The following is a 26,684-nucleotide window of genomic DNA, read 5'->3' on the forward strand; positions in this document are numbered from 1 at the left end:
GGCAACCTGGAGCTGTTCTCCCACCTTCCTCCATCAAGGAGTGGAGAATCAGGTAAGAATGGGCAGGGGGGAGGGGAGGGGTGAAGGACTGTCCATGCAGCAGGAGCCAGCCTGACCCAGCTGGCTCCTGCTGCACCATGTGGACCCAGCCCTGCAGCTGGGAACCGTGCATTGCCAGAGCAGTGGGCAGGTGAGGAAGGGAAGCAGTGGCAGGAATGGGGAGAGGCAGGAAGGATAACGGGGCCCTGGGGGTCAGGGCTGGTGGTAGCAGGAGCCAGCTAGGAATTGTGGGTGCTAGGTTGGCTCCTCATGTGTTCTACGGTCCCATTATTGCAGCTGGGAACTCCACAGTGCAGCACGGAGCTTGCTGGGCTGGCCTGGCCGGGCACCTCCCAGCAGCATGCACTTCTAGGCTGCAACATCAGGACTGCAGAACATAGGAGCCAGCCTAACACTCACAGTTCCCAGGAGGCTCCAGCTGCTGCCTCTATCACAGAGACTGCAAGCCTGCAGCCCCTGCACTGAAGTCAGCTGTCTTCCCCACACCTCGTTGCACAGGTCTGTGGACTCCATTGGGAGTGGAAGGAGCCCCACCCCTTGCTTCCCTGTGGAGTCCAGCATGGGGCTTTCCCTGCTGTTGGCAGCAGGGGCTGTGTGCCATGTGCGGGGGGGGGGTCCTCACAGCCCCCACCCTCCCTTACACCCCACAAACCTCACACCCATACCCTACCTGCATAATCCCCCACACCCCAATATACCATAATCCCATCTGCACAGCCACACCCCTTTAACTCTCCCCCGACACACACAACCCCCACACCCAATATAAAAGAGTGAGACTTTATTTTTGAGTTATTACGCAATCCCTTCAATATACAGTACACAAACGCATCATGACAAATATTTTTTGTAATAAAATTAAAGTAAGTTTTAGAAGGTGTTTGACTTCTAGTGTATGATTTTGTTTTTTTCTGGCTCTAAAATGGCATCACCCCGCTCCCAAGAAGAGTATTTTTGGGGGTCAGCCTCAAAACAAAACGAGGCAACTTAAGACATTTTGAAATGTTTGCCTGCAGGGAAACAGAAACTAAAGTAAGGAGAGGGAGCAGGAAAAGGAGGGGAAGGAGTGCTCTTATTATTGACTGTGTAGCTGGCCAGTGACTGTCACCCTTCCTGAGGTCTCTTCCAATCCCAGTGCTCTGAGGCAGGGATGGAAAAACTGCATAAAAGGCAGCATTGTCTGAACTGCCTTGCCTTCTGCCTTGGTGTCAGTTGAGTGAGGGTGCACCTTAGCACACAGTGTCACCCACCCATGTCACAAGTTTTGCTTGTCAGCACCTAGAGGTGCAGGGCTCCAGAACCCAGAAGCCCCTGCACCCATCCTTCAAAGCTGGCAGGCTTTGTGGCCTCAGCATGGGCTACCAGACCTGCAGCTTTCACCCTGCTGCGCCTTAACACGCAGGGTCACCCATGTCACAAGTTTTGCTTGTCCACAGCTCAAGGTACAGCTTCCCTCAAACCCCTGCACCTATCTCCTTGAAACTTGGCAGGCTTTGTGGCCTCAGCAGGGGCTAGCTGTGGCTTAACACATACATGTGACATGAGTTTTTTGCTTTCAAGACTTTGAGGTGCAGTTTCCCTGCACCAACTTTTTGAAACTTGGCAGGCTTCATGCCTTCAAAAGGGGCTACCATTCATAGTTTCATAGTTTCTAGGGTCGGAAAGGACCTGAGCAGATCATCAAATCCAACCCCCTGCCATGGCAGGAAAGGGTACTGGGGTCAAATGACCCCAGTAAGGTGTACATCATTAAACCTATTCCTATAGGTTTAATCCAAATCAGGCCCGAAATGACAAAGTTAAAGGTTGTTTTGAGCTTCCCCATTATAGCCTATGGGCAAAACGTCAAAACAGCAAAACTGTTTCGATGAAACGAAACGGAACAGCAGTTTCAAATTGAAATGAAATTTAAAATGAAACACTGTTCCACTGAAATGTTGAAATGCAAGTCGAAACAGAATAGTACCGTTTTGCACAGCCCTAATGTTTATGTTAATTTAAGAATACAGATTAAGGTAATTAGTAATCATATTCATCAAACAATTTGTTTTTTTAAGAAGTCATTTCTCTTAGATTTCACTGTGATCTAGGTATGACTCACTTTTCAAGTCTTTAATAATTCAGGAATACATTTGTAACTGGCACCTAAAATCATTAGTATCTGTCATGCACAGAATCTTTAACTGTCACTGCTTTTATCTGAATCAGTTTATCTAGAAGTGGGTGGATAGTCTGGAACAAAGCTGGCTGAGACATTTTCACTGAAACTTTTTTCAGTGAAAAAAAATTGGGGCAGAAGAGGAAGATGGTTGAAAGGGGAGAAAAGCACTTTTTGACTAGCTCTATTTATACTAAGTAAAATTTGGTTTACCAAAAGAACCAGAGGAAATTGGGAACAGTAAGAGCTCGGCAGAATATTAACATAAAATCAAAATGAAAAGAGATAGTTAGACTTCCCAGATGATTTAAATGAAATGCCTGGTTAAATGGAATAAAAACATACATAAGTCATTTAGTCATAATCAGCTGTGGCCACCCAGTCAGTTTTCTCAGTGCGTATCATGTCATAGCAAATGAAGGCGTGTCTCTTCCTTCCTCCTACCATCTTTTAAACAGACTTTGAGTTTGTCTCATGTCTTATTATTGCCTCAACCTGTTGTGCCAACATCAATGCAAAGGTATAATTATAATTGGTAATTAAGATGTATATTAAGCTTCAGTAGTCAGTCTGTTTTAGCATAGTTTCCCCACTCTCCACACATAGTCTTTAATTTCCTTCTTCCAATGTGCTTATTAATGAATGTAAAAAACTCATCAGCATTTTCAAAAGAGACTTTTCCACAGGAATGAGTAAGGCTTTTTAAGTGATCTATATAAAGCTAATGCCTAAATTAAGGAGTGTAGAATTGTGCTACTGAACTGGTAAAGTATGGTCTAGGAGTGGATTATACCTGGGGAGGGAATGCAAATCTGGCAAAATGCCATGGACATAAGAACTCAGACTATAGGATGAGAAGGAGAGAAAAGCATGTCTGCTGCTTCTTCCTCCTGCAGCTCCACTCTTTCCAAGTCTTCTCTTTTCTTTAAACAAATGGTGCTTAGCCTTTTGGCTGCACATGCCAAATCAGTGGCAGGGGGCCAGTCTTTTGGCTGGATTGAACCCTGGACTTCAGGCTTGGACCCACACACACAGATTTGGATCATGGGCTTGTATTGGGGCCCACAGCACCCCTGCTGGGCTCTGCGCACCAAGATTAGGATGTCTGCCCCTCAAGTTATTTGGGACAACTGACAGGAAGAAGTTTTATGCCTTTAAGCATTTGCAGTGTTGGGGCATAAACTTGAAAAATAAAGCCTTCGGGAGTTGGGGGAAAATTAATTTCTCAAGTGCAGCTTTGCTTCTGTTTTTATATTTTCAAACACTGTACATCTCATTTTCTAGTTTTATAAATTGTATAATTTTACATATAGAAAAACAGACTGGAAAGTTGTGTCTAGCTTAGCTGTATGTTACTGTACAGAGCTGACAATGGTTTAAAATCTCTGAGATCTACAAACAATTAAAGTTTGAAACTACTGATTTTCTGCAAAATAATAAACATTTGAAGTGGAATAGCCAACTGTTTGACATGGCCCAGCAATATGAACCAAAACTGAGGCAAGAGCGGATGTCAACTCTCAGACAATTGTTGGAAGGCAATAATGTAGGTTGTTTTCAGACTGGCAGTGCCAGACTGTGTGTCCAAGTCCATTAGCAATAAACAGGAGAGGGAAAGGGTCGCTTAGGGCTAGAAACAGACATTACCCAATTAAACAGATTAGCTGTGCCACAATATGTCACAGCACAGTTGATCTTCACTGGGTGAAATGCACATCATCAGTTGTCACATGATACAATTTTACTTTGCCTGCCCAGCTAGACCTGTCCTCTGAGATCACTAGGAAGCAGGTCTGGCTGAGCTTGGAAGGGTAGAGGTGGCTGGAGAGTATGAGCAGCTCAGGCTGCTGTACTCTCCCGTCACAAACGCGTATTGTAGGAAGGGGTAAGATGGGCCAGCCAATCAACTTTGACCTATGCCCTCACCTGCTGTCAGCTGTCTGCAGATAGGCTGGGGAGCCTACCAAGCATGCTGAAATGCATGCTCTGGGGCCCAAGGCTAGGTGCCAGCAACAATGCAGTCTGCCTGCACAGCATGCACCTTCCCCCCACACCCAGCATGTGTATGGTGGTCTATCAGTAGGGTTTCCAGCCATTCAGACTAAACTGCTAAACTTCTAATCATTCATTGGAATGCTTGCATGCACCCCGAGAGCCCAGTACAGCACCCCAGCATAACATATAATGCCGGAAGTAACCGATGCTGATTAAACTTCTCCAAGGAATAGAACCAAGCTCCTTAGTGATCTCACTAGTGGCTACTCGGTAAAGGGAGGGAATAGCCACACTACCTTCACTTTACCACAATCATTTCTTGCCCCTACTCTGTGTTTTGTGAATCTGTCCAGTCATTCCCTTCACTTTTATTACAAGTACCCCAAAATAAAGTGTTTTGGAAATACTGAAAAAAAGTTTTGACTTTCCAAACTGTTTTGCTGGGCCCAAAGCATTTTTTATGCAGGGCAGGGGAACAGGGAAGCCTGGAAAAAGTTAAATCAATCTACAATGAATGTTGGTTTTTTTGCTTGTTTGTTAAACTGAAAAAACGGTTATTTTGAATGGCCTTAATTACTAATGACGTGAAAAAGCAAGTGTGTTTCTAATCTTAAAAAACTAATCAAATATTAGGCATGTGTTTAAACAGAACTTGAGCTTTCAAGTTCACTAAGATACAATGTACTCAAAGACGACTGTAGTTATGAGCACAACTGTCAATGCAAGAAACGTGATACATTATGTCAATACTATTGAGCAGAGCAAAGAGGAAGTGAAGAAATATAGCTGGAAATGAAATTTGAGGCGTTTGCTTTTGGGAAGCAGTTACTTTCTTCTGGAAATAATATTGCTGTTTTCTTCCCTGAGGGTGCTTCAGGTTGTATGAACTTTAGGGGTTTGAAAAAGGAGGAGAGGAATGGAAAGAAATAACATTTTTTCTAAGTGTAATTGCTGCTCTCTCATAAACTGCTTCTATTGCAGTACTAGACTGGCCAAAGCTTTGCAATAAAGCTTGAACTTTCTGCATATTATTTTATGGCAGTCAGTGACATTAAGAGTGGGAGAAGAGAGAGTATGTTTATGGTACTTCTTTCCTATTTTCTAGTTGTAAACATTTTGAGAGAAGTAATAAGCATACTTGTACTATTATCTGTTTAAGACAACATTTTGTGAATAATGAATGGAAAGCCTAAATGCAAAGGTTGTTGGAGCCTGTGTCCATACACATGCACTTAGGAGCAAATACAGGCATTTAATAGTGCTTTTTAAAGTTGTTTTATATGCAGGACCCAATAAAATTCATGGCGGAAGTGCGCTGAGCAGCAGCAACTTTAATCTTTCAGGTTCCCCTGTGCTCCCCTCCCCAGTTGTAGGAGGGGCCCAGCCGCTCACTCCTGATTGGCACAGAGGCAAAAACCATAGTTTTAAAAATGGCACTGCTTTTGCCTTCTGGCCAGTCAACAGCAAGCAGCAGGGCCACCAGGGCCATTAGCCAACCAGCAACGGGGGGGGGGGAGCATGTGGGGGAGCCTGCAAGATTAAAGGAGCCACTGCACCGCCCACTTTCACCATAAATTCAGTAAGGTTCTATTTATATGGAAAGCAGCTCAACTACTGGAGAAACTTCGGATGGAGGAAGCTTAACATTTTGAAAGCAATCAATGAATGGAAAATGGAAGTAATGAATCCATGACTCATTGAAAACAAAACATGTTAATATTTAACCTCTCAACAGTATGCGAGACAATTTACTTACAAATGTTTGTATTGCCTAAAGGCACTCAAAATTTTAGGGTCCCATAGATAAGTTTAGCAACTGAATATAAAGCAAGACATCCTTTCATCATTTGCCCATTATAAACTCTTACTTTTTCCAAATGCATAAGGAATTATTTCAAATGAATGTGATCTACCATGCATTCATAAATATCAAACATCATTAAACTAAAGCAAATGCTAGTGGTATTAAAGCTTGTTTCATTTTATATACTCAAAATGAAAACCCTGTCCTATAAGAAAATACAGTGAAAAAATCAGAAGAAACCAAGATAAAGACACAAGAGTGCATGGTAAGGCAGGTAGGAATGCTTGCCAAAATAATAATACACTAAAGCAAAGAGATTTGGACTACTACTGCTAAATAATTTGGTCCATGGCTTCAGCTTGGTTTAAATAGACTGTCATGAAGGTTCTGTACAGATTATTTATAAAACAATCAGGTTAGTACAATTATACATGAATATATGCATCATTTTACTTTTAATTTTATTGTTATTACATTTAATAATTAATATAGTGATTCATTGTATTTTGATATTATTTCAATAACACAAGCAGCCTTTAACCTCCTCAAGTCACCCACAATCTCTATTCAAGCACAGTTTTTAATTTTGGCATTAGAGGAGGCTAAAAGCTATTTGTGTTATTTAATATTGATCCATCAGAGAAAAATCTTCTGATGCCAATGGCCTCAGTTAAGCTTTAAGAACACAATTACAATGTCTAAGCAACATGGTAGAGTGCTCGCTACCTGGGCCAGAATTATTTTACAGAGTACTAAAATTCACCACCCTATATAGAAGGGCTACCTTATTATGGTTGCTAGCTTTCTGTCCTTTTTCATTAGCCAAGGCTGTACCAGGACAGGTTGGACAAGTCTAGTCCTTTTTGACCTAGCCCCACACCTCAAATTTTAACATTCTCTCTTAATGACTTTCTCTTGAATATATAGGCAGGGTTGAGGCACTTTTGCCTGCAGGCAGTAAAGCTAGTCTTCTTTCCAACAGGATTATCAAGTTTCTAGCATTTTTAACAATAGAAAAACAACACAGAACTTCCTTCTTGTATTTTCATTACACCCAGTGAAGGAACTTCTGTTTCCAGACAGCTGGACACAGGCAGGACCCAGGAGTTCTCATGATCCAGTACGAACTAAATGCAGCGTCTTCTGCTTCCCACTTTTACTACACTATTATCCCCATTCTTTCCCTTTCACTTACACTGGCATATCTTCATTGACTTAAGTCAGGGTAGGGCAAAATACAGCCTGTGGGATTCTATCTAGCCTCTGGCAGGTCCCTTTGCCATGGCTGGCCCAGGTGCAACGCAAGCCATAGCACATATCACTTCCAGGCATGGAAGTTCCACCTGGTACAGAGTGGAGCCCACCCTATCCCCATGCGCAGCTCTCAGGTACACTGGGAGCTGCAGTCCACAAGGTCAGGTGGTGTAATGGTGGGGCAGCTGGGCTTCACTTCCTGGCAGCAGCTTGCACCCCACCTCACACCCACCACCAGGGGCAATGGACAGAGGGGGCAGACGGGGTGTCTCAGTGCCCCTGACCATGGAACCAGTGCCCATGACAAGGATGTGTGGGGAACAGATTGTGGCTCTGCTCCAACCCCACACTGTTACTACTCTGTGATTCCAGCCCCACCTGCCCATCCTGCTCCCAGGCACTACTCCCCACCCACCCTGGGCCCTAGCCCATTTGTACAGTCAAGGGTACCCCACCCATCTGCACCACACCCCCAGCAGTGAGTGTGGAATGCACAAGCCTGGAGCCAGATAGAATCAGTTGGAATCTCCCTGGCCCCTGCAATCCCCCCTCAACATAGGGTAGTGTAAATAGCCATGACAGGGGACCAAGGCCAGGTTGGTACTCATCCACCCCCTGGCCCTCAACAGCTCACCAAAACTCCTTAAGTGGTCCTCCAGATCAAATAATTGCCCGGCACTTCAAACTGTATAGCTGAGAGAAAAGGGGAGGAGAGGGGGGGAAGTAGGCCTAAAAGCCTCCTTATTCCTTGCCTAAACACGGTATTCTAGAAGCATTTCCTTCAGATCAGCAGAAAGAAAAGAAATGTTTGCTTGGGAAGATGACATTTTAAAAACTGACAAACTTCAATCTTTAACCTCAGTGCTAGTTCAATAATTTTACTTATAGGATACATGTAAGACATTCAGAACCTGTATGTGACCATGCCTCCTTTCTCATACAACTAGTTTTAATGCAGCCTGCCTCCAAGCCAGAGTTTCTCTTATCTTGGCACAAAACAAAAGAATCTACCCCTGCAGCTGAGAGCTGTTTTTATAACTGTTTGTATGCAGGTGAAAAAAATCTGCTTAGTTACCACAGATAACAAGAGACAGGCTAGAGTTATATGGACAAAATCAGCTGAGAGCCACAGCTAAAGAAATTACTCAGGGGGTAGTGAGGGAGAACAGGGGTCAGTCAGCCAGGTCTCCCCTTCTCAAGACACGTTCCAGCAATAACTTAAATTGAATAAATATTCCCATAGTTTGAGATTTAGTCCCACCATTCTGTATTGCAACCATCCTACACACTGTTCTCCAAGCAGCCACTCTTCTGGCCTTCTCTGTGATTATCTATGCAAAGAGCAATGGAAAGTGAGCTAAAATTTAACCTACATTCATGAGGACTGTGCTCCACAGCAGCCTATTTAAGCCTAATCCTGTATTTTAGCATATCCAAAGTTATCTGCCTAACCCAACCACAAAGAGCTGCAATCTGCAAGTTTTACTCCCAGCCTTCTTCCCAGGTTCAGACTTTTTATGATGTTTTTGTTGTGGTGAAAACATAAATATTCAAGAGCTTTTGACTTTCACTGACTTCTCACCCAGTTGACAATGTTATAGCCAGGGAGAAAAAAGTCACAGTCAAGTAGAACAGGAATGTTCTGAGATTTTCAATTGTCTCATGAGTAGAACTAAGGGAATTTTCTACAACAAACAGCATGTTCTTGAAAAATGGAGTTTCAAGCAGACCAAAGCCATTCACAAATTTGGTCTGGGCTTGGGGAACAGTTTCACACAAAAGGGAGAAGGGAAGCACAAAAATCCAAAACATATTTCATCATTGGCTTTGAAGTAATATTTTTCACTTTATAATTTACTTAAATTATAAAGAGACATTAAGGATTAGAAAAAGTTAGGTAATGCAACCAAGGGGGAAAATATTTTGGGTGAAATGAACATAATGTGCATCAACCCAAAACATAAACATTACATTCTGTCAAAAAAGAATAAAAACAACCTTTTTTTAAAAAAAAATTTGAACCAAATCAAATTTCCTCATAGTTTTAATTCAGTCACTAAGTAAGTATAAGTATACTACTGCTCTGTGCAGCGGGTAGTTTGAACCCTAAATGTCAACATGCACAGGCATGTAGGCTTGCTTTTGCTTCCTAACCTATGGATCTTATGTCCTGTACTAGACAATTCCCTGTCAAAAATGATGTGGGGGAAGGGGAGAGGGCAGAGACAGAGCCCTGCCCCCCCTTCCATCCCAGGGCCCAATCCCCCGTCCCTCCTGCTGTTTGGGGTCCCCCCATCCCTGCCGCAGCAGCAGGGGGAAGGGAGAAGGCTCAGGCCTGATGCAGGGGCGGACTGGGCCTGAGGGTGGAGAGAAGTTGGGCCAGGGAGCAGTGGGCCCAGGTTGACCAGAAGAGCGGGCTCGGGGCTGATGTGGGGAAGTGGGAGAGGAGGCCCGCTTCTCCCCTCCCACCACAGCTGCCATGCTGAGCTGGGCCAGGCTTACTGCCCTCCCCACCACAGCGGGCTGACTTTTCTCCCCCCTCACTCGGGCTTGCTCTCCCGCCCTGCACCGGGCCTGAGGCCAGTCTTCCCCTAGCCCCACCATCACTGCTATGGCACACCCAATCCTCCCTCAACCCGCTGGGCCCACTCGGGGATGTGAGGAGCAGGAGAGGGGCCGATGTTGGGGAGGAGTGGGCCTGCTCCTTCTGTCCCCCAGCCAGTGGCGCAGCCATGTTGGGCCAGGTCCACTGTTCCCCTCCACCCCTCCCACCGCTGCAGGATGGCTTTTCCCCCACTTGGGTCCGCCCCCCACCGCGCTGGGCCTGGGCCCACTCCCGTCCCACCCCCCATGTTACCTGCAGGGAGCTGTCTGCTCTGTTGCCACCACCTCCAGGGAGCAGGGCGGGGGTGGAGCGGCCAGCTGTGCTGGCCGCACCCCCCTGTCCCCACCATCATGGCAGCAGGCTGCTTGCTGTCAGAATGCTTCTTTGCACTCTGATTGGCTGTTTGTCAGCCAATCAGAGTGTGAATGAAGTGACAGATGGACTTAGGCTTTTATAATAGTAGAATTACCAATGTCTGACAAACACTGCCTTGCTTTGAAAAGGCCAGCCTGTGTCACTACCAGCTGCAGCTTAAATAGATCCCAAGTTTAAGTCTGCAGCTTAAACAGATCCCAAGAGGGTAAATTTTCTAATCCTAACTCTAAGCTCCTCTGGACCCACTGGAAGATCTGCAGTGAAATCAGAAACACTGAGGCGAAGGACACTGTCCAACTAGCAAGGACCATAGGGATCCCCCTGCAAAAAAGTGTAAGGCTCAGGGCCTGCACTACATGCATACTCAGAGAGACTGTACCTGCTTCACAAGTGAAAATCTTTCACACTCATGTTTATACTATAATTTATTCAAAATCAAAACACTTAAGCAATTTTCATTATAACCCACCAAGGTATTTTTCTACCAAAAATTTAAGATTAAGAATAAACTTCCTAAATTTCTTGGCCAATTCTATCCATCCCGATTTTTAGTGATGGTGGAGTGCAGGAAACATGACCATACAAAAGACAGTAATTATATTTGTATTTTGTCACTGATGCCTTCATTATTTTAGTGCTTTGAAGCATTTTCAGATCCCTCTGTTATTACTTTTGTGTCTACTTCTGTATAACCCACCCTACAGACTTTTTCGAAGCATCAGTCAGAAGCAAGGGCTACCAAGTGGCATGCATCTTGGAGGGCACTCATACTGACACTGCTCCAATGTCTTACTTCAGTTAAGCTCTCATACACCCAACTGCCCCTTGTACCTCACACCCCACTAGTTTCTGTTAAGCTTTCCCTGTGTACCCACTATAACTTTCCTAGACTGAGCTGCCACCCTCAAAATTCCAGGTTTTCCCCTTCCTGACACTCTCTTCCTTAGGCACTCTTTCCCCTCCCTCCCAGCAATGTCATCTACCATCAGCTGGTCCCCTAAATTTTTCCCCCACTTTCCAGAAGTGTTCTACATGGAGCTGCTCACAGTGTGGCAACTGGTTATGTAGTATTTTTCCCTTTCTTTTTCCACAATGTTTAAAATGTTTTCCAAACTACTGAAAACATTTAGAAGTTACTTGTTTCTTCCCTTTTTTCCAGGCTTTCCTTGGAAAATATCATCAAATATCCTGTTCCACAGGAATGATTAACCAGTTCATCTTCTTGAGATTGGCTAATCACTGTTTCAGATTTCTCAACAAAACCAAATTGGATTGTTACACATATAAAATGTAGAAGTGAAAGAATGCTTTAAAAAAAAGTGGACAAGGCTAACACTGGGCACTTTCAAATAGACAGCCAACCAATAGCCCTTTGTGAAGGAGGCCACAGGAACAGCAGAGAATGAAATCCTTGCTACCAAATGCAATCTGACTTCAAAAATGCAATTGAAAAAGCTTCCATTCTCACACAAAGCATTAGATTTTTCAGAGTAACTTCTATAGAATTGTGTATAGTTTCCAAGTTTTTCCCCTATGAAACTTTTAACATAAAAAACCCTTATTATCTTCCACTGCCGACTAGTCTGTTTACTGGAGAACGTATTAGTACCTGCTCCCACAGTAGCACCCAACTGGAAAGGAATGAGAAAAGGAATACAGAAGCACTGCCTGCTTTCCTTGTAAAATCCTTCCTCAAAAACATCATGTATTTTTTCTCCCCACCACTTCCTTGATCTACTGTAATCTGTTGTTGTTCCTTACCTGCCTGGCTTGGATTTTAAATTCCTTGGAACAGAAGACTGCTATATTTATTTTTAGTAATTAAAAGCAAAGCTGAGAATTCATGGGACGTTCCAAACTGGCAGAGGTCAGAAGGCCTCAGCCCCAGTGAGCGCATATTTCTCCACAAGCCTGAACTGGGGACAAATATAGCATTTTTGGCCAGATAGAAAGCCAGTTTCTCAATACCCTATTCCACGTGTATTTGTATCCAAATAAGAATTAACCTAAATAATTTTCTGGAATTTTTCAAATTAAATCTCATATTTTAAACTAGATTGGCATCCCAATAAGCAGCATAATGATAGCAAAAGTAGATCCACAGCCCGTGGAATGGTTCTTTTGACTGAGTTCAGGGAGGTGTAGATCAGGACCTCAATCCCAAATCCTTCTCAACGTGCCTATATACCTGTGCCATAGTAAACTAATAGCTATTGCTGCGCTATATACTGTGACACTAGTCTTGCTATGGAAGCAGTCTTGCAACCACTGATATAATTGTGAAGTCATGGCATTGCAGTGTTTACAGGTACAAAGAACTGACTTGCTGTGTGGCTTTGGACAAACAGACTCTTCCTCTTCTCCATTCCTCCCCCACCCTTTGCCTGGCTTGTCTGTTTAGAAAACAAATTCTTCACAGAAGGCCTCAGCTGTGGCCCCAATACAAATAAGTATTGTCATCTGAAACAGTTTACTACATTAAATGGGTTCTTTTTAAAGAATCCTTCCCCATAATGAAAATGATACATGGGCAGGAAAACAAAAAAGTGAACTTCACAGCATGGTTTGAAGTAGTTTCTGCTAAACAAACTGTTTTCAGGGTATTTCCTGGAAGTCTCCAACAGATTTTTTTCCACTAGAATAGCTTTCTTGCTGTGACAGGTTACTTTTCACCCACAAACATCAATACACATGCTAAAAGGGGTACACATTAGAAATACGTTTTGAAAGAACCTTTAAGGTCACATAGTCTCTGCAAAACTAAACCATTCCAAACAAATACCTACACAGAATCTTATACACTTCCAGGGAAGATCCTACAACTTCCATGGGTAGCTTGTTCTACTGCCTTGCAGTGCTTGGTGCCAAAAAAGTGTTCTGATGTTTAATCTAAACCTGAGTTGCTCTTTGCTACATTTTAAACCCACTGCTTCATGACTTGTCCTCTGTGGCAAGGGAGAGCAGCTGTTCTCCCTCTTTCTATGGCAGCCTTTCAAATCTTTGAAATCTGCTATCACCACACTGACACCCTTCCCCCCTCCCCTTAATCTGTTCTACAAACTAAACATACCTAGCTTTCTCAACCCTTCCTGGTACAGCTTGCATTCCAACCTTTTATCATCTTTGCTGCTCACCTTTGGACCCTATTTTCTCTACATCCTTCTTAAAATGCTGAGCCCAGAACTGCACATACCTCCAGCCAAGCAAAACCAAGTAAAGTGATAAGAGCGCAAAGCTCACAGAAGTCAATAGAATTATTTCAGTTGACTTCAGAAGAATTTTAGATTAAGGGCCCAGTCCCAGATCATCTGAATTCTTATCATCTCCCTTGCCTTTTATAAAATGCTTCTGTTAACGCACCCCAAAAATGGCACTTTTTTTGTAGCTGCATCACAATGCTGACTTACATGAAGCTTGTGAACCATCATAACCACCAGTGCCTTCTTGACCAAGCTAGTATCAAGCCAATATACCTAACATTTGTTTTCCATTCCCTACATACAGCACCTTAAATTTCTCTTTGCTGATTTTTATTTTGCTTAAATATGGCCCAGCTCTCTAACTGATCAAGATTCTTTTGAATCCTATTCCTATACAATAGTGTTTGTAACCCCACCCAGTTTTATGAGGAAATTTTCATCCAAGTGATTAATAAAAATGTTAAACTGTTAGACCGAGAACAGACCACTGTGGTATCTTCCTGGAAACCTCCTGCCATTCGGACACGAATAGCATAGGATAGAAATCAAATAAATGGATCCAAAAGGCTCAGAGCAGCTTACAATAAAACCACCAACCCACAGACAGGATTCTACAAACCATCCCCCCACCTCAAGATATATGGGAACACTAATGTAAATACATTTTTGAAGCACAATTATTCATCCAAAATGTCCAAAATATAGTATAAAATTACTGACCTTACAAGTTATCTGTGCATGTAGTAAGCTCCCCACTCACTCATCAGTAACATAAATGTACCACGTTAGGACATAATGAAAAAAATTAGTTATTCTTGACTTGCAATTATTCAGCCAATATGGATCCATCAGATAACCATGTTGGACTTTGTCAGAAGCCTTACTGAAGTCTAGGTATATTATGCTCACCTTGTTCTCATCAGCCACTAAAGTAGTTGCTCCATCAAAGAAAATCAAGTTAGTTTGGTGCAATTCATTCTTAACAAATCCACGTTGGCTGGTAGTGATCACCCCCTTCCTCCTCCAGGGATTTACAAATTGTTTTATAGTTAGTTCTTGTAATTGCTCAAGTATCGAATCAATGTTGACCAGTCTATAATTTCCTATAATTGCCCCCATTCTAAATGGAATAAAAAGCCCAGGCATTGACAGCTTAAGAGACTTACCCAACATTACACAGTGAGCTACTAACAGAACTTTCAAAATAATTCTAATTTTGTGATTTGTAATCCACTAGGGACCACCCTACATTAGGGCTTGTGTATGCTAGGAAAGCTTCTGCCATTCTATATAGATGTTGGCAGTGTCCCATAGTGGAAACACAAGTATAGCTACACCATGCCTCAAACAGCTTATGTTAAACTGACAACAAAAGCACTTTTTCCATAGCAGAGCTGCACATCCGCTACACTGGTTAATCAGGTGCAATATTTTTATATTGCCAAACTAACAATTTTGCTGGCAGAACCTTGTAGTACAGACAAGGCTGCAGATAAGAGGCACAGTAGCCACGCATATTTGTCTTAAAGTTTTATGCCTGTGAAAAACTGGCATGATTGGCAGTCTCAAAAATGTCAATAAGCAGCAAAGCTTTAGGCAATGCTTCCTTATCCCATGTCCTAGGGGCCAGAGTGAAAGCAAACCTTTCTAAAGCACAGATCAGGGATATTCTGAAATTAGCTTCCACTCCTACTTGTACTTGTTAACCTTCAGAGCAAACTGGAAGCTCCACTTATTCACTAAGATTTGCACGCAAAGGAACAGACTGAGCAGGGTGAACTCAGGCTGCAATCAGAAGACAGTATAAGGAGGAATAGGGAAAAAGAATAATTTCCATTGATATTTATGACTATTATTTTGGATACTCTACGCACACCCAGCCAGTGTGGTGATGGGCACAATGCAAATACATTCAATGCAACTGACACATTTGCATGCTTAGCCCTAGCTGAGCCAGTGAGAATACAGCACTTTTTGGCTACAGCCAAAATCCAAACTCTGACCTCCAAGTAAAGGAAGAACTGGAAGTTGCCGTTTAGTGTCAGAGGCCCCTAATTCAGAACCTTTGCCTGATGTTTGAACTATTGACCAATGGGCAGTATTATCAAGTATCGAGTAACAAGCATCACAGACATGCCTATGCCTGAAAACCCTAGCTCCTATAGAGAAAAGTGTGGTCATTAGCTCAAGGAAGTCAGTCATTACATTTTGTGAGAAATATCCTTAGAAAGCCCATGCCAAACCCAAAAGGCTGCCACCTGCTGCTTCCACAGCTACTAGACAGGCCAGGTGGCTGGCAGAGTGCTTCCTTTTCACATGCTCTTTCCAGGATCCACCAGACTAGAGGGTTTCTGTCTGTAGCCACACCATAGCCTTTAGTACATGTTTTGCAGGGACAGGGTAGATTTGGAGATTAAGCAAGAGCATGACCTTTTGTGGGTGTAAGACATACAGTTCCATATGGCTCACTCAGCTCTAATGAAAGTTTTACTGTGGAAAGCAATTCACTGTGAATTCTCAGCATTTTGTCCCAATCCTCACTGCATTATAAAGCTCCAGCTCCTCAAATTGCATGACATTTTCAGGGTTTGTTTGAAAAGAAACTGTTTCAACCCTCCAGACTGCAGAGCAAAAAATATTTACAACAAGACTCAAATTTACTATAAGGCATCAAAAGCCAAAAGGGAATCAGAATTCAGCACTTATCTTTTACCAGTGTCATACATCTAACCCAGTTATCTCCAAAGTGGGGTGCGCAAGACAATCCATTGGGATGCGGGAAAAAAAATTAGAACTTCTATTTATATTTATATAAATATACATATGTTGGGGGGGGGGCATGCTCAAAATTTTTTTTTATTGATGGGGTGCGTGATCAAAAAAGTTTGGAGACCACCGATCTAACCAATTACATAACATCTAGCAACTGACTCATGTTCTTCAAGCACAGGGACAACACTACCAAACACCGACAACGTAACATCTTTCCCTGCATTTTAAAAGTAACTCAGATCATTAAAAAAAAGAAGTTTTCAAAATCTAAATTACTTTCCCCCTCCCCCAGCTCTTTCAAGGTTGGAAACAGAAATAATTTCCACTTTTTCCACACACCCCCGGCGTTTATCCTGTACCCTAGTTTAGTACAACTACAGCAATGTTTGCACTGCAGAGACTGTTGGAGAAAGACTTATTTGTTTAAAGACTTGTGTCCACTGAAACTCTTTTAAGTGCCAGGCAAACATTTCTACGTGTCTTCAGGGTCCACAGAATTTAACTCTGTGGCCACATCTGAACAGCTGCCCTGTGCTTTGCCTACACAACATCTTGCTTCAATGGGACTAGTTAAGGACACAAAAAAAACAAGTGTTGCAGAAAATATTCATCTTCTGCCTGGTCTACCCACAAAATTGCCCTGATTTTCTTACCCGTTTACAACCCAGACAAGTACGTAGTTACTTTAACATAATCACTTTGGACCCAATGGCTGCCTAAATAGGTGCATTGTGGGGCAGGGAAGGAAGCATTTTGATTAGAGCAGTTCCTGGACAGCCACTCTAATTATAATTAAAATGGCTCATTGTCAGGTGTATTAAGCCTCTCACACTTCAAAATGGATATGGGGGCACCTTAACTAAGCTCATTTGACAAGGTTTAGTTAAAGCACCCCCCCCTGCAGTGACTCTGAAGTGTGGGGGGGCTTAATACAGGTGGCGGCAAGGCAATGCCAGTGCATTCTAGTAACACCACAGAGCAGACCTGATCAGCCCAGCGTGTCCAGATGCGTTCCAGTTAGCAAATGGGCACATCTATAGGTAGTTAATGCATGTTAACTAAACGGCACCTAGTAACCTTAAGTGAGGGTACCCAGACAGCATGAGGCACCAGTTACATCCAACTGGTTAAAGACTGCACTGCGTTCTCCTGAGCCAAACTCTGTGGTGAGAGCCGTCCTTACAGGGCAAGAGCCACACATGGGTGACACGCGCTGTGAGGCTATGTATAGCATTCAGGAGCTAGCATGGCCAGGGGCAGACTGGGGGCAGAGGGGTGCAGTTGCACCCCCTTTGAGTCCTGTTCCACCCAAACTTTAAAACCAACTGCCTAGGAGGGACAGGGAATTTCTATTCAGGCAGAGCTGATAGAGTCAATTGACTTCATGGCTCAGTCATTCCTATCTGCCTGACCTCTGATAATCTCTTGCCACTCCACAGGTGCTAATGGCCCTCTTTCTCCACGTGAATGGACCCGCCCAGCCCCTGCAGCCTCACGGCTTGGCAACCATCCCTCCTCTAGCTCAAAGCCCGGCAAACTTTCTAGCTGCACTAAAAAAAAAAACAGCAAACCAAACAAACCCCGAAATCAGGCCGGGCTGTAGGAGCCCAGGCACGGACACCACCGACACAAAAGCCCGGCGTGCCCGAGAGGCTCAAGCGGGAGCTGAGCTGGTTTGAGGCGCCTCCAGACGAGCCGGCGGCGAAGCTCGGAACACCCGGGGGCTGAGGGCACCAGCCTCTTCTGACCACGGCGACCTTTTCTCGCCGGCGCCCTGTGCTTTTATAAAAAGGCTCAACCCCGCACCTGGCCAGCGGCGTCGCCGAGTCGGTGCTTGGCTCATCTCCCAGTCACTGCACTGGCCTCCTCCCCGCCGGGCGGCCACCACTCCCGGGCCCAAGAGGAAAGTTTCCCGCCGCCGCGGGGCGCAGCCCGGCCGTACTCACCATGGCGCCCCGGGCGCGGGAGCAGCCCCCACCCCGCCGCCGTGCCTCAGTGGCCGGTGCGGCCCCGGCCCCGGCCCCAGTCCCGGCCGCGCATCGTGCTTCCCACAATGCCCGAAACTGAAAGTTGCCCAACTCCTCCCGCCCCGTCACGCGGCGCCCGGTTCACCTGCCCGCCCCGCGCACCTGGCGGGGCGGAGCCCGGCCAACTCCCCGCCTCGGGCCCGGCCCCCGTGGAGAAAGTCCCCGAGCCGGAGGGAGCCCGGCCAGCCCGCAGAGCCGGGCGCTCCCCGGAGGTGAAGGGAAGGGTGGCGGCCGGGACCTGTGGCGCTGGCCCGCCTCGGCCTGCCAGGGGCCTGGACGGGGGAGCAGGGTCGGGCCCAGCCCCCCGCCCCCCACCGCGTGGCAGCAGACGTGACGAGCCCCCGCCGGCACTCCGCAGTCTCGTGTGAAAGGCCTTGCCCGCAAGCGCTAACTCGCCTCCGGTGTCCCCGCGGGGTGTGCTTGATGCTGGGGCACACGAGGGCAGGCCGTGTCTAGGCCCAGACGCATTCCTCGAGGCTGCATGAGAACAGGGCGCAGCCTCAGGACACTGAAGGTGAAAACCGTGAGCCGGGCAGAAAGGCAGAGATCGCTAGCCCAGGTGTAGCACTGCTTACCTGTGGCTCGCACCACTTCCGAACACAGAACCGGCTCTGCATGGGGAAGTCTGCCGAGTCCGAGTGCCTGGGTACCGTTATGAGAAGCTAGTTCGGGGTGTGCTACTTCTCCGGGGCATTGCCATGCATTTTGGGGTAACTAACCCACCTGCAGCACCCTGCTGATCCCGCAGATAATGGGCAGAGAGTACAGAGCAGTGTGATCCGTCCTTCCTTCCTGGTGTCCTTGTTGTGACAAGGCATTTAGCAGAATTCACACGTTCATTTTGGAATCTGCCCGGTGTCTCAGCATATAATGCCTGATGCCCAGGAAGGCTTAGGTGTCCAGCCAACCTCCCAATCCCCACATCTGTCTCTGTAGACCATGTATAGACCCGTTGTCACCCTCTGCAGGCAACACATGACAGCTACCATTGCAGAAGATTAAAATTCAGCAAAACACTTGAACACATGGGTGGTCCCAATGGGTGTCTAGACGCATGCTGGAAGGGGTGTTTAAATTAGAACAGCTCCCGGACAGCTGCTCTAATTAAAACACCAGCATCACGCGTATTCAATGTCCTGCATTTCAAAATGGCGGCAGGGCTGTTTTAACTAAAGTTCATTCAATCAGTTTTAGTTAAAGCACCCTCACCACCATTTTTAAATGTGGGACACTGAATGTATGCAATGCTGCAGTATGCTGGAGCCTTCTAATTGGAACACATAGAAGCAAATGTATTGGCTTTAATGGGACTAAAGCCAAGTTTAGTGAGAAGGTGACAGAGGATCATTGCCTGTGTTGTTTTAGTTTATTCGGCTCTTTCATTTTGACTTAAATATTTGTCAGGAGTGGCCAGAGGGGCCTACAGTCTTGTCAGAAGAATGATACAAATGCATCTTCACATTTTAACATGAACAGGGTAAAAGTACCTGAACTCATATAGAAAGAAGAGTCAAAGCAGCATGGTAGGAACCATTTAGCATTATAATACAAGCTGCCAACTATTTTTAAACCTCTGCAATGGGATCCTGAAGCTCTGTGAGTTTTCAGCATATTGTCTAACCTCAGGTGGCATCGCATATTTCAACTGAAAAGAGAATTACTGAAATGGAGCCTTTACAATCTCCGTGGACGGACTATAGTGACCAACTGAAGCAACACAGGGCTCAAAGAACCTAATGAAAATCCAGAGACAGCATATCACCCAGGATTGCAGTAAGACTGTTTTAAAAAAATGGAAAATAAACAAATGTGGGTTTAAAAGGTTAGTGTCAAATTAAAAATCCACATCTGCAAGTTTCCTCTGAGAGTAAAGAGAGTAACGTTAATGATTATAGTGAAGGAATTTAAAATCAAATTTACCTGCTGCTTGCTTTTAGAATGTCACACAATTGTACAGAATGGAAATAATCTCCAGCAGATTCTCAGGCACTAGCTCTAGGTTGCAGCATCTGGGAAAGCAAGAAAATTATAAACCAAAACAGAACCCCAGACAAACTTTTCACTAACTTTTACAAAATAATGACAGCATTTATATTAATGAGGCTTCCTAACCATTCAGAATTTAAGGCCTTGTTTATATTTCTTTAAAAACACTAAATGTCTGAATCAAAATTCCAGGATTACAGATTACCCCAGGCCTGTCTCTCACCTACTGACTCCTCAATTTACATCTTCACTGACTGGCTTTCTTGCATGCATACCAGCCTCTGGCTCCTTTACTATTCATTCCATTCAGGAAAAGCACACATCAACTGCAGATGCTTCCTCAGCCTGACAAAGGGTATTTATACCTGAAAGCTTGCAAAGAAGAATTTTTCCAGTGATTTGAGTTGGTCTAATAAAAGATATCAGATTTACCCAAAGAACCTTGTCTGCCTATGTCCCTAGACCAGTGGTCTCCAGCCTTGTTGGGTAGGAGATAAATTTTTAAATTAAAAAGCAACCCAAGAACTATCTTATGCCATCACCCCCTCCTCCCCACATAGGTCAGTCTGTGGGGGGGGAGTGCAGACTGAGGTCAAGGGAGAACAAAATTATTTGGGAGCTTGCCACCCCCAGAAGGTAAATCTGTGGGGGAAGGGGCAGAGGAAGGGGAAAGGGCTGTGGGGAGGGGAGGGGCAGATCGAGGCCCCAGTGAGCAGGGACGGAGAGGGGCACAGGCAGGAGCAGGGGGTGGGGGGAGTGGGCCTGGCTGGGCCACGTGGTGGGACAACAGGAGGCCCGGGGGCCCCCCAGGCCTTCACTTGTCTCCCACTCCCCCAGAAAATTACAGGCCAATCAGTATGACCTCAATCCCTGGAAAGATCTTAGAAAAAAATCAAAGAAACCATCAACAACAGGCTAACGGAAGGCAACATTATGAGAGAGAGCCAACGTGGCTACGTTGTGGGTAGGTCTTGCCTGACCAACCTCATTTCCTTCTATGACCAAGTGACACACCACCTGGACAAAGGAGAAGAGGTCAATGTCATATATTTAGGTTTTTAAAAAGCCCTTGACTTGGTCTCCCAAGATGTTCTCATGGTAAAAGTGGAGAATTGTGGCCTCAACAACCTTACTGTCCAATGGCTGGGGAACTGACTCCATGATCAGACCCAGAGAATGATAATCGATGGAAACGAGTCAACATGGCACATGGTGACGAGTGGTGTCCCCCAGGGCTCAGTACTTGGACCAGCACTCTTTAATATATTCATAAATTATCTGGATTTGGGTGTCAGAAGCAGAAGGGCTAAGTTCGTGGACAATACCAAATTATGGGGAAGTATGGTCACACTAGACCAGGGGTGAGCAAAGTATAGCCTATGGGCTAGATCTGGCCTGCTAAGTCATTCTATTCAGCCCACAGGACCCCTAAAAAAATTTAGAAAATTAATATTTATCTATCCCATATTGCACCATGGTAGGCTGCCACCGCTGCCTCTGCTGCCCAGTGTGCAAGCTCCGGGCACGCAGCAACAGCAAACGCTGCCCAGCACAGCAAGCGGGAGGGCTGTTTTCTTCCACACTGAGCAGCTGCTGCCACAGCAGCACAGCCCCGATGGGTGAGCCCAGAGCTGGGGGGAGAGGGGGGACGAGGGGGGACCCAGGCTGGCAGCGGGTTATAAACTGGTGCTGAGCACAGGAAAAAGCGGCTCCGCTGACAACCTGTGCTGCAGCTGCTAGTGCCTGTGCCTGCTCAGGACAGCCCTGTGCAGGCTGCAAGCGGCTTCAGTACGGAGCACCAACTATGGGGCAGGGGAGGGGCTTCTTTTCCCCCACACTCAGCACCAGCTTGTTCCCTGCCGGCGAGAGCGGATTGGGGCTGTGCCCCTGCCTGTACCACAGGGCTGGGGGGCCAGTGGGAGTGAGTGGGCACAGGAGCCAGTGGGAGCACAGAGCCTGCACCAGTGTCCCAGAGCCAGCACTGGCAGGGCCTAGAGCAGGGCGGCAGGAGTACAGGATCCCAGCCAGGAGGGGCTCAATGGAGCTGGGTCAGCTCCCTGCCCTCCCAGCTGGTGCAGGCCAGCCCAGCTCGACAGCCCCCTGCCAGCCTGTGCCCCACTTTCGGCCACACCGGTGCTGGCCCTGGGACATTGGTCCCAAGATGGTGACATGGGGACGGGGCACCTGTCAATGGGCGGGGCTACCTATGCGGCCCTCAACAGCTTGCCAAAACTGGGTAAGTGGCCCTCCACCTGAAATAATTGCCTGCAACTGCACTAGAGGATAGGCTGGCAATTCAGGCTGACCTGGACAGGCTCATGAGGTGGGCAGATCAAAACCCGATGACATTCAACATGGAGAAATGCAAGGTGCTCCACCTCAGGAGAAAAAACCTACGTCATATTTATAGGCTCAACAGTGCTACACTCACTAGCTTCACAAGTGAAAGAGACTTGGGGTCACGATTGACCACAAGATGAACATGAGCTACCAATGCAATGCTGCAGCTGGCAAAGCCAAAAGAACTCTGGCTTGCATCTACCAATGCATCTCAAGCAAAACCCAAGAAGTCATCTTCCTGCTTTACTCGGTTTTGGTGGGGCCACAGCTGGAGTACTGCATCCAATTCTGGGCTCCACACTTTAAAAGGATGTGGAGAAGCTTGAGACAGTCCAGAGGAGAGCCACACACATGATCAGAGGGCAAGAGAACAGGCTTTATGAGGAAAGGCTGAGAGGCACAGGACTTTTCATCCTGGAGAAGTGAAGGCTCAGGGGTGACTTGGTGACAGCCTATACGTATTTAAGGGGTGTGCATCAGGAACTGGCAGAATGTCTGTTCACCAAGGCACCCCAAGGGAAGACAAAATCTAACAGTCACAAGACAGTAAGACTGTTTTAGACTGGACCTAAGGAAAAACTTCTTTACTGTCTGAGTCTTCAGAGTCTGGAATAGACTCCCTCCAGAACTGGTGCTACTCTGGATACCTTTAAGAAATGCTTGGATGCTTATCTTGCTGGGATGATCTAACCCCAGCTGACTTCCTGCCCTTTGGGCAGGGGGCTGGACCTGATGATCTTGTGGGGTCCCTTCCAGCCCTAATGTCTATGAAATCTATGAAAGTGATCAGAAACTGGTTTAAACCTGTAACAGAACAGATGTTTAGTGCACATAAACCAGTTTGAAAATGGCTGAAACCAGTTTGAGATAAATCTAGTTGAATGTAGTATCAGACTAAACTGATTTGGCTTAAACCAGTTTATGCATTGTCTGTCCAAGACCCCTTCCTGGTTTTAGTTAAACAAGACTCCCCCAGCATCCCCCCATGCTCTCTGGGCCCTGCCCCTCTGCTCCCTGGCAGGAGCTCTGGCAGAGACAGCAGGTACAGGGTGTCTGCCTGGATTCCCCCTGCTCCCCTCACCACTCCCTCCTAAACAGGGATTCCTCCCTCCCATCTGCCTTACACAGGCACCTCTCAGCATTAGCTAGCATCCCACATGCTGGCAACAGTCGATGTTGTGGGAGACTGGTTCCTTCTTGGAAAAGTTGTTTAAGAAGAGCTTGAACTAGTGGAGAGAGGCTTTGTTTTCTAATGGGGTGATCAACACTGTTATCAACTCCCTGCTGGGGGGTGGGGTGGATGGGGGATTCCTAATCAGAGCATCCTGCTGGGGCCTGGCCACCCCCACCCCAGCTCAGCACTGTAGAAGGGAAGGGAGGACTGCTTTAGCACCCCCTGGCTTCTAGCCTGAGCCACTGTAGGCATGATTCTGCATTTTGGGATGTCTGTGTGATTACAAACTGGTTTAGCCTAGCAGGTTAGACTAATCTACAAAGATTGAATCAATTCAGGCTCAGGCTTCTTGAATGTCTGTCCCTAGCCCTAAAGAAAAATGTGACAGCCAGCCAGGCTCTAACCCTTCCCGGGATATTCCACCACATCACACACAAGCATACAGGTCAGTCATATTCACAGACAGAAAACTCTATCAGACCAGGAACTATAATAATTCAATGGGATGTGTAAGTCCAAAAGTAATAACTTCAAAAGGTCTCCAGGATATAAGAATGGGCTTTATACAAGTTAGATAATGCTACCTGGGGTTTATTATTGATTAGAGAGGGTCAAGAATTTTTTTGAGGATTTCTTTAAAAAAATAAATAAATGTCAATTCATAGAAATCAACACTTATTTTTTGCAGCAACTAACCAGTTTTGTGGAGAAGCTCTTTGGGTTCAGAATGGAACCCATACCAGAACAGCCAACAGACTGACAGCTAGGGCACTCACTAGGATGTGGGAAACTGATCTCATTCAGCCAGAACAGGAACTTAACTTTGGATCTTCCTTGTTTCAGGTGTCTGCCTTGCCCTTCAATATATAGTCTGTTCTGGTCTAGTACTATCATTTTTCACAATAAAATGTGAAGCCATATGTTTTCATCCCAGCACAAAATAGTAAATCTTGAAATAATGTTGCAGGAAGGAAAACCGTTTCCTTCCCAGATCTGTTACTGACTACTTGTGTGCCATGTGCCATGATGCTCTTTTTTTTTTTTAACAGTTGTCATTGTATGTCTCAGACAGATGGAGTTTCAATCCTGAAACAAGCTTCCTACTGGGTCCAATTCACTTCAGTAATACTTAGTGTGAATTCTAGGTCCCAGAGGACCTAATGGGCTAATCATGGGCCATAGGAGACAAAATTCTGCATTAATTTACATTCAAGAGTTAGCTGGGAATTATGTTTTTGTACATTTCTGATTAAGCTAGTTGGAAATGGACAGCAATTGTTAGATACATAGTAGAAGGCATTAAGAGAATAAGATGTACCACTCTTGTTTTCTTCTTACAGGAAGGACATCTTGCCTCCCTTAGCCTCACTAAGTTAGTGTTTCCCAGCCAGTGTCCCATCAGAAATGAACAGGTATGCCACGGAATTTTGCCCTGACAATGAACCACAATAGGTATAAGGATAGGGACTGCCTTAACAGGTGTGCTGCAGAATTTTTTATTAATGTAAGTGTGACTTGGGCTGGAAAAGGTTGGGAAGCACTGCACTAAGTTACCTCTAGTCAACACATAGAACAAAACATATACCAAATGAAACTAGTTATAGCCAGCAGTACATTCACCATTCACACCACTTCTAGGCAACAATGGGTGTGTCTACACAAGACGTTTACTGTGCACATAGGGAGAGGCAGAAAAACATTGTTCATGTTGTGCACCCCGCCCCCCCGGTGGGAAAGTTTGTGAGGGAAGTTGAGGGCGAAGGGCCTTGAGGGGTGCAGGGAAAGGAAGTGAGGCTAGGACTGGGCAGGAATCAGGAGGGAGCAGAGCCAAGACAGACCCAGGATCGGGATCAGGGCTGGGACTTGAGCCCACTGCGCCCATGTGGCTGCCCCTTCCCCCATGCATGGGGTCAGTGCCTGGTGCCAGTGCCCCTATTGCCAATGAATCCACCACCCCCTAGCCCCACACCAGCCCCGACTGCCTCCCTGCACAAGCCCCATACCACCTGGGTGGGGCCCAGAGCTGAGAGACAGAGCAGGGCCACCCTCAGCTACACCACCAGGCTGGAGGGGACAGAGCCCCTGGGACCCCCACACCTGCCCTGCCTCAATTTGTCATTGTTCATAATAATAATATTATTATAAAAGCCCAAGTCAGCTTGTCTGTTTGTAATGTTTTATTCGTGCTCTGATCAGCTGACGGAAACAGCTCCTGGTGTGGGGGAGCATCACCATGATTCCGAAGCCACGCTGAGGACTGGACAGAGGGTAGGGGAGTCCTTGGCTCCCCCACCCCACTCCCTGCAAGAGGCAGAACAGCAGCAGCACGGGGCGTTAGGTGGTGGCACTCCATCCCAGCCCCTTCTCCCCCATGCTCCCCATCATTTTTGGTGGGCAATTGGCTAGTAAAAATAATAATAAGAATAATAATAATAACGATTATAATAACACTAATGCTGTTGCTGCTGGGGCAGGCACTGCCTAGGCGGGGTGGAGCAGGGCATGGGATGAAGCTGTGGCTTGTCCGAAGGGCATGGGGAAGGGGTGGTGGCTTCCACCACTGCATGTATTGTGGAAGTGCATAGGGGGCACGTGCCCCTTGATCTACGTGGGGCAGGGCAGGCTACCACTGCAGGCTGGGGCCAGGGCTGTGCCATGCTCTTCCTGGCAAAGGAGGACAGGCTGCGCTCAGGATGGGTGGTGGTGGTGGCACTGGGAGTGGGGTTGGGTGGGCTATGACAAATTTCAGGGAGGTTGCAGACCCCCCCCCCCATAGCCCTCCTCCAGGGCCACCACTGCCTGCTCTGAATGTAGCCTGGGGGCCCCGCTGGGAAGAGCTGGGTGCAGTGGCAGCCTGCCCTGCCCCATGGAGATCCAGGGGCACACCCCCCACAATGCCTCCCAGGGTGCACATAAAAGCAGGAGTCATGCTTC

The 26,684-nt window shown here is 46.1% G+C and overlaps 1 protein-coding gene across 1 annotated transcript in view; it reads right to left on the reverse strand.

Annotated features, from left to right (window-relative positions):
• Positions 1-18,287, reverse strand: part of AP1S3 (adaptor related protein complex 1 subunit sigma 3) — a 36,430-nt gene extending 18,143 nt beyond the window's left edge. The window contains exon 1 of the mRNA XM_090051672.1: positions 18,170-18,287. Within this exon, the coding sequence (XP_089907798.1) occupies positions 18,170-18,172 (3 nt within the window). The 5' untranslated portion in view covers positions 18,173-18,287. The remainder of the gene's footprint in view (positions 1-18,169) is intronic.
• Positions 18,288-26,684: the final 8,397 nt, after the last annotated feature.

Source organism: Crocodylus siamensis, chromosome 6 (assembly GCF_052110815.1).
Source record: "Crocodylus siamensis isolate JL-2025a chromosome 6, ASM5211081v1, whole genome shotgun sequence".
NCBI lineage: Eukaryota > Metazoa > Chordata > Crocodylia > Crocodylidae > Crocodylus > Crocodylus siamensis.